The following is an 8760-nucleotide window of genomic DNA, read 5'->3' as shown; positions in this document are numbered from 1 at the left end:
TCGTCACAGGAACTACTAGTCAAACAATTGGCTGGTGTATTTGTCAAGGATGAAGAATGATATGCTCTTGTAGACAAAAACATGAACATCAAAGAAAAATTAAGAGATATGTCACACTCTCAATTCTCTGGGCTTGGCAAGAATTGGAAGAGCCTTCTAACTATTATGGTAAGAAGTCTCTTGGATGTTATCCTTATGGTGAAGTAGGGCACATAAAAAGATATTGACGAGCCAAATATGACTCAAAAAGTTGTTGAAGAAGAAGAGTGGAAAAATTATTTAGTAGCTGAGGCTCAAGAAATATATGTCATGATTTCCATCAATCTTGAAAAAGATTGGATTGAGGATCTAAAATATAATATAGTCGATCACGTGGAGAAGCAAGAAATGGATGTTGTCGACATGAAGCAAGAAACTTTTGAGGATCTTCCCATTGGTAATAGGGTAATTGAAGAAATAAAAAAAAGATCTTTAACATAGAGTATCTGAAACTACATGTGCTAATGACGACCTTTACAAAGAAAGCTTTGAGGGATATATATTGGAGGCGGAAGTATATGGTCAATCATCTGCAATATCAATGTCAACTAATCAGAGGCGGACCCACATGGTGTCTGCCGGGTGCTCGAGCACCCATTAACTTCGTTACGGGATATATATATATATCTATGTAAAATTGATAGGTATTTGTATAAAACTAACATAGAGCACCCAATGAATAAATGATTTAGTTGGCCCAATGGCTCCTGGATGGGTACTTCAGACTTTTTTCGTGTTGTTGTACCAAGGTTCGAATCTCACTGTTAACACATATTTTTTATATTTTTACTTTAGAGCACCCACAACCTTAAATTCCTCGATCCACCATTGCAACTAATGACTTAGAGCAAATTCTGAAAGTAGATATCAAATAGAGGAAAATGATGATATTGAAGTCTTAAAGAAAAACAATATGATTTTTGAAAGTTCTAAGGCTACCAAAATATCTATTGATGTGATGAAATAAGAGAATATGGCACTGGATCCTATGTTGGTGTTGGGACTTCACTAAAATTGGTAGTGTTCTCTGAATGATATAATTATCGGGAAGTCAAGAGAAGGGGGGAGTTTGAGAACTCAACAAGGAGGTAATGTGCATGGATTAATATGTTAACGAAGAATCTTCATCATTTGAAGAACCAACAGGACTTCGGAAGAAATTGTTGAGATCTCCACCAAGACATGGCACAAAGCTTCACTGTGTGGGATAGTTTTCAAAAAATCACTTTAAGGGGGAGTGTGAAAAAGTTTAAGTTAATTTTTTTGGGAATATGATAGATTGTTCTAGTTAGGGAGGGGTTTACATGAACGAGTTAGTTCAGGTTTTTCAAATATCAAACCAAATTATTTGTGTTGAATTTTTGAATTTATAAATCAAAGCAAACCAACAAAACTCGGGTTTTCAGTTTTGGTTTTGTCGGATTTTTGTAAGTTTTTTGGATTTTTGGGTTTTTTCGAGTTTTCCGATAAAGTATTCATTCAAACATATTATTTACTTGTACTACAAATATTTTGATTAGTCCTACCAAAATGCAACTATCTAAGTTATTTCTTAAGAAAATAACTCAAATATGATATGATTAATGATACTAATTTATCCAACAAAAAAATAATAATAAAATTGTGTAAAATAAATATTGCAATTAATAAGTCATAATGAAATTGATCATAATTTAAAAGTACTAAATCATGCTAAACTAAATTTAATAAGTATTAGTTACATGATTAAATATTAAAAGAAAGTAAAATTAGATCATGTATTTTAATTATCTAAATCTACGTAAAACTAAAAACTAAAATCAATATTATTGTCAATCTTAGTGTTGAATTGAGTTTCCTTTTACACTATTATTAATTTCATTAATATTTAAACTTTACTATAATTACCAACATGTATAGACTATAATCTTTATTGATCATTAAGAATTCTAACTTTCAAAATATGAGATAAATATAGGGATAATGCCCAAGTACCCCCCTCAACCAATGCCTGAAATCTCAGAGACACACTTATACTATACTAAGGTCCTATTACCCCCCTGAACTTATTTTATTAATAATTTTTTACCCCTTTTCGACCTACGTGGCACTATCTTGTGGGCCCAACGATGGTTGACTTTTTTTAAAACTAGTGCCACGTAGGCTAAAAAGGGGTAGAAAATTACTTATAAAATAAGTTCAGGGGGCAATAGGACCTTAGTATAGTATAAGTGTGTCTCTTGGATTTCAGACATAGGTTGAGGGGGTGGGGTACTTGTGCATTTTCCCATAAATTTATTAAAATATAAAAAACTATGAAAATGTATAAGTAATATTTAAAAATTATGTCAAAGTAAGTATTTTAAGTATAAACTAAAATTTTAAAATTATATATAATGTCGAGTTGGTTTGGTTTCGCGTTGATTATTTTTAGTTGAAACCAAACCAAACCAAATATAGTCAGGTTTTTTTTCCAAATACACCAAACCAAGTCAAATCAAACCACTAATCGGTTTTTTTTATTTGACTCGGTTTACGATTTGATTTGATTTTCGGTTCGATTTTGTACAACCCTAGTTCTAGTAATGTGTCTAGAATAGTGTAGGATAATATTTAGAATAATATCTTAAAAACTATCTAGATATCTAGAAGATAAAGTTCACTAGAATTTTCTTTATAAAAGTATCCAGAAGAATTTCTAAAAAACATCCATGAACAAGTATAAATATGGATGATCTTGTACATTTGTAAGCAACCCAAGAATGACCCAAGACAGCCAAGAACAACCTAAGAACAACTCAAATAAAAGAGTTTTCTTCCATAAACTTCTTCTTTCTAACTAGTTTCTTCTTCCTTAGTTGAATACTCTAATCTTAATCAACGATATATCTTGGGGTAGCAGAAGGTTCCCGATTATATTTTTCTTCTGCTTTTCTCTACAACATTAATTAGCATGGTAAAGAAATCCCCTCCCCCCCTCATGAACTAGATTTTGGGGTGTGAATTAGGCTCAAGATTTAATTTTACATAGTATCAGAGCATGACCAAACTTACCCGGCATTAGGCCCCCAACTTAAATTACTCACACTCCAAATGTCCAACTTTGAGCGTGAGTGGGGTGTTGAAGATTGTAATTAAAAGTCTTACATCGACGGTTCATCAGATGAATGCTCTTCATCAGATGAATTCTCTCCTTATGTGGAGTTAGACACTAACTTTTGGAGTATAAGGTAGTTTTAAGAACTAAACTTTCACGCATAGTATAAGTGACTAGGGGACAAGCGATGCTAACAGTCAAATCCATGAATAAGCGCATGTAGCATATGATAAATTACTGTGCTAAGCATAATAATATCTGAATTTGCCTCATATATATCCTTCACTAGCTAACTGTCCCAACTAATTATCAACTGGGATATTACCATGTGCATGAGGCAATGTGAGCCTTAAACCTACTTCAAGAATATCCAATTTGTTAAATGTGTAGGACCCAAACAATACTCCCTTTTTTAACTTCATGTTCATGCATAGTATCCAATAGACAAGGCAATTTCTGGTCAAAAGGGACTCAAAGTGAAAAGGATATTGATGTTTGAGTGGGAAGAAGAAACAAAGAGTCACTGTATATATGAAGGTTCATTAGCTGGTATTATAATACTGTACTCCCTGCGTTTCAAAAAAGAATAGTTTAGTTTGATTTGACAGAGAATTTAAGAAAATAAAAAAGATTTTTCAATCTTATAATTCAAAGAATAAAGTTATGTCACATGTATTAAATTGTCATTTAATCTTATACCCTTAAACATTCCACGTGAAAAGTCAAAATTAAAAGTGTTGGTTACAAAAAAAGTTACTAAAAAGATCATTCTTTTTAAAAATCAAAGGAAGTAATATTCTAAAGAAATTTGGAGGATCGACACATTGGGTTGCCCCATACTCATGTGCCCTACGCCTTTAAACTTTTTTGATACAATGCATCTGCCTAAAAACATTTGCATCTCAACATACACATTCCTTTTCAATAAAAGAGTGTTTTTTTAATAGAGATAAAAAAATTATTTGCAAGTCTTGTCACATAATTATTCAGTTTATGAATTGACAACATCCGTTGGATTTTATGTACCAATCATATTTTACAAGAAGTTTTGCCGACGTGGGTCACTCAAGTTTTGTTTGTGTCCCCAAAAAATTGATTTATTTTATTTTTTTATATTAGAATGAGACCAAATTTAAATTCATATTGAAAATTTTCAATAGTGTAAAGGCTAAAACATTTTCTAGCAAAGATTGTTTCATATTTAAAAAAATCAGCCCTCAGATTCAAAACTTCTGATTAAGAATGTATCATTAATTTCCTTGAATTGACACTTAATTGTATCAAGACGTGTGATCTTATGGCATATGTCTTAATTTGTAAGTGTTCCTTAATTATTCCTACAATAGGATCTTTGTACAACTTGTTTGATCCCTATTCCCTACAAATTTTGGATTATTATTGGACGTGTAGACTTGTTATTTGGTTACTATACTTGGTATTGGAGCTGCAATAGTTACAGGCTTACAGCTTCACACAAAATTGGAAAAGGATATATTCCCTCCATTTTACTCTTCAATCGAATAATGAATGTACGCCACGTGTATAAATAAATGTGAGAGATCAAGATTATTTTTTTATACTTTTATAAATTAAAATTATTTATTTATTTATTTTTATCCTTAACAATATTTATGGGAATCTTGTCGAGATAGTCAGTCATCTTTGAATGGATCATGCAGTGTGTGATTCAAATTTAGTGGAAGTTCCAATATGGACTCTAAATATCGAATGAAAAACTAAAAAAAAAAGATTGTTTTGCTAATAATTCTTCAAGATAAAAAATTGTTTCAACATCATATATGTTGTTTCTTCCCTCCCCCATAAATGTGGATTGAATCTTGTATTCTTGAAGTTGTGGAATGAAATCAATTTCAAAATTTCCTCAATTTTATTTATGTTTACTTTTTAGAATAATTTTAAAATTGAGAGTGTTAATACATATATATACTTTGGAATAATGTTATTCAGTATAATTTTTTAAAGAAATAACAAAAAAGAATGATCTTGACCGATGCACATGCATTACACCAATGAGGAGTAATGAACAAAATAGTAACAAAGGATACTCTTTCCCAAGAAGATTGGGTTGCAAACTACATTAGTTCAAGATTAAATAAATTATGACAAAATTATTTAGTCAATGTACTTTGTTAGTAGATTTGATTTATTCACTAAAAACGGAATATACATGTTAAGATAATATACATTGCATTCGGTTTTGCTTTTAGAAAATAATAATTTTTATTATTTTTCAATTTAACCTTGTTTGTCTTTAAAAATTTGGAAGAAAAAGCTTTGGAAAAGGTCAAGTGTATCACTAGTATTTATGCGGGGATAATGTAATAATAATGTCATAATTATGAATGATGAAAAAAAATCCTGCAATGCATAAATTACTCAAAACGATGCTTGAGTAAAATTAGGCTTAAAAAAATGTCTGTTTGGTTGTATTATGAGACTTGATACATGGATATGTGTCCAATTTTTCATGTGTACAAAAATTACAAATGTATAATACTACTGAACAGAAAAGGAAAAATAGTTGAATGAATCTTTAGGTGTTGTAAGACAACTTGGGATAGCAGCCAAAAGTGCGGTCAATTAAAGGGCCAACTTGATTAGAACCCATCCCTTCACATCCTTCTTTCTTTAGCTTCTGCATCATGTTTGCTTCATATGCCTTTGCTCTCTGCAAGTCGAAAAATATCGATCTATACAATCAAATCACTTATAAGATAAATTACAAGTTAATCTCTACACAAGTATGATCTAACAAAATCGAAATTAAAACTATGTAAATTTGGAGTACCTGCATTGTCTCCAAAATGTCTGTCTCTGAATTGAAGTCATAATATGTGCTAGCTGCAGATAGCTTCATTGAGAGGAACTAAATCCAACAAATACAACAAGTCATTTTGTGTGTGTGTTTTGGTCAATCAGAAAACAAGTTGTGTTGGATCATTTAAACTCACCTCAACTTGATTTTGTAAAGATTGCACATAGTTAATTATTTCATCCAGCATTACTGCCATGCCCATAGACTGAAATTAGATTGAAATTTGAATGTTATTATGTTAAACTCAATGTTTTTTTTAGTGTTAGGTACTCCCATTGGACCTAGTGGTGGAGCCAGGAACTTCACGAAGAGTGTCAAAAAAAAAGGAGAAAAAATGTTGTTAGTGAGATTCAAACACGTGAGCATTTAGGGCTCTTTAAAGGCATCTAAAATCACTGGGCTAAAATACCTTATTTTTTCAAGGGTGTCCAAAATTTGTCATTTAATCACTTCGTGTATCATATTACTTATAAATACGGTATTATTTTCCGGCGAAGGGTATCTAATTGGACGCCTTCACTATAGGGTAGCTACGCCCTTGATTGGAGCCCGACTATATCTGGATTCATACCGTGTAGGGCTCCATTAGGAGGAAGTTCTCCCTACCAAAAATAGACTCAAATCCGAGACATCTTGTTAAGGTAGGAGTAGCCACATCCACAACACCACATCCTAAACTTCAATTTGACATTGTAATGTAAAAAGAAACATTACCTTGTAGCATCCTGGAACAATATCTTGTAAACACCTAAGTCTTTCATTAATTTTTCCTCTTCTAACCTAAATTACAAAAAAAGAAATACATTAGTCAATTTTTAGTACATATGTGAAAAAACAGGATATACTAAAAGGGAGAGGAAATTACCCTTTCTGCTAAACTGTGACTATCAGTTGCTTGGCCTCTCTTGGCTCTTACATGCACTACTTGCCTTAGTTTCTCTTCTTCATTTTCATCCCTTTTTACTCTCTTTCCTCTTCCTTTGCCCTGTAAATTGTAATGTCAAAAATATGTACATATTAAGTGTGGAAAAGTTACATGGTTCAAAGAGAATTTAACTAAATTATACTCTATAAAATAAGATACTATAATAGTACATAAGAATTCTTGAATCCTTTTGTTTATTTGTTTGGTTTGTTGCTGGTTAATGTATTAATTATTCTATCTTCTGCTCTATAGAACATAGTAGATAAATTTTTTTCATAAGTTATACTTCATGTGTTTCATATTACTTGACTCATATTGACCTGATAGAAATCTTTAATTAAAAATGTATTTTAAAAATTAAACTTATTAATAATGTTTTGAAACTCTAAATTTGATTACTATTATTTTATGTAGTTATTTAATAATAAAGCTATCTTGATTTGCTCAAAGTACAAGTAAAATAAAATATTTATTTTTGATATAAGATCAAGTAAAATGAAACGGATTAAGTGCTCAGGATTTTACACATGTTATAACCAAACACTCTATAGCAACTAAAATGCTACCAAACATGGTACAAGTTTGATACCGACTCTAATGCATGAATAATTCACCTCCTAACGAGTAGCGAACCAATCCCTTACTACATAGAAAATAGAAAGAGTTGAAGATTAACTTACGGTTTTTCTTCTCGAAGAAACTGCAGGGGATGAGTAAGCAGAGCTACTTTCTGGGGTTTCAATTGTTTTCCTTTTCTTGCTTTCATTTATATCATTTCTAGTTGGTACTGGAAGGTTGAACATATCTTGTTGGAAATTTTCTGTTAAATATACAGGGAAGTCAGAGGTTTGGTTCAAAATATGTTCATCAGAGTGCTTATGAAAATTGAAATTAGACATTTCCAGTGAAATGGTATTCAAGTAATTTTGTTCTGGAAATTGGTTATGAAAATTCAAATTTGTGTCAGTGTTAAATACAGAGGATGGTGGAATAATGATTTGCATATCTGGATTGAAATAATGATGAGCCATGACAACTTCTTGTATATTATAAAAAATAATATATGTTGATGTTAATTGTATGTTTTTTTTATGTTAAGAGAAGTAGTGTCTGTCAAATATATTTATAGAGCATGGGCAAAATGTGAGTTTTTTCAAATTTGTTTTTTTTTAAAAAAAAAAAAAATTAAGAATGCAGTAGTGAAGCATTTTGAGGGATCCAGCCAATTGGAGGTTTGGGATTCTGTCCCCATATGGACCATATTCAGGATATGTACACAATTTCATGGGACCCTGCAGTAGAAGTTGGCTTTAAATGAGCTAAATTATCATATTTCATTTGTTTTAAAAAAAAATAATTTATTTTAATTTGGCATAAAGTTTAAGATAATAAAAAAAAATTATTTGTTTTTGTGATCCTATAGTTATGTCAAATTTATCAAAATGTTATTTAACCTTATAGTTTTTGGTGCGCTCATGAAATTTTTAATTTTCAATCAAATAAATAGTGCTTTGACTATCACCTTTTAGAGTTGATTCCAGCTGAACCAAATTCAATTTTGCCACCAAACCTTTCAACCAAACAACTTCTTTAACTTCCTCTATCACTGTCATATATTATGCCTCTATTGTAGATAAAGTGACTATCGACCGTAAAATCGATTTTTAATTAACGACAATGCCAAAAAGAGTAAAGATGTATTCAATTGTGAACCTCCTTCTATCAAGATTCCCTGCATAGTTAGAATTTACATAACTGAGAGCCAAAATACTTTCACTTTTTTGAAAGATCAAGCCAATATCAAAAGCTCTTGTGAGATATCTCAATATGTACTTGACAACTTTTCAATACTTTTTTCGTGTGTTTGTCATGTACTTGCTTACC

General features: G+C 31.0%; 1 protein-coding gene across 1 annotated transcript; it reads right to left on the bottom strand.

The window, feature by feature from the left end:
* Window positions 1-5534: 5534 nt before the first annotated feature.
* LOC101257639 (transcription factor BEE 1-like) lies at window positions 5535-8119 on the bottom strand. The gene is made up of 6 exons (XM_004252186.5): window positions 7557-8119; window positions 6817-6936; window positions 6666-6731; window positions 6088-6156; window positions 5925-6002; window positions 5535-5804 (listed from the first exon to the last, which is right to left on the bottom strand). The coding sequence occupies exons 1-6, from the start codon at window positions 7905-7907 to the stop codon at window positions 5670-5672; spliced, it is 819 nt and encodes a 272-aa protein (XP_004252234.1). The 5' UTR covers window positions 7908-8119; the 3' UTR covers window positions 5535-5669.
* Between the last annotated feature and the right edge of the window lie 641 nt (window positions 8120-8760).

The sequence above is a fragment of the Solanum lycopersicum genome, chromosome 12, assembly GCF_036512215.1.
Source record: "Solanum lycopersicum chromosome 12, SLM_r2.1".
Lineage (NCBI taxonomy): Eukaryota > Viridiplantae > Streptophyta > Magnoliopsida > Solanales > Solanaceae > Solanum > Solanum lycopersicum.
Note: the sequence above shows the minus strand (reverse complement) of the source record. Positions and strands in the feature narration are given on the sequence as shown.

Coding starts and splice junctions, on each gene's coding strand:
- LOC101257639 (XM_004252186.5), bottom strand. CDS start 7,907: ATGGCTCATCATTATTTCAATCCAGATATGCAAATCATTATTCCACCA. Junction 6,937..7,556: donor TTTCTTCGAGAAGAAAAACC/GTAAGTTAATCT, acceptor TACAATTTACAG/GGCAAAGGAAGAGGAAAGAG. Junction 6,003..6,087: donor CTTTACAAAATCAAGTTGAG/GTGAGTTTAAAT, acceptor TGTTGGATTTAG/TTCCTCTCAATGAAGCTATC.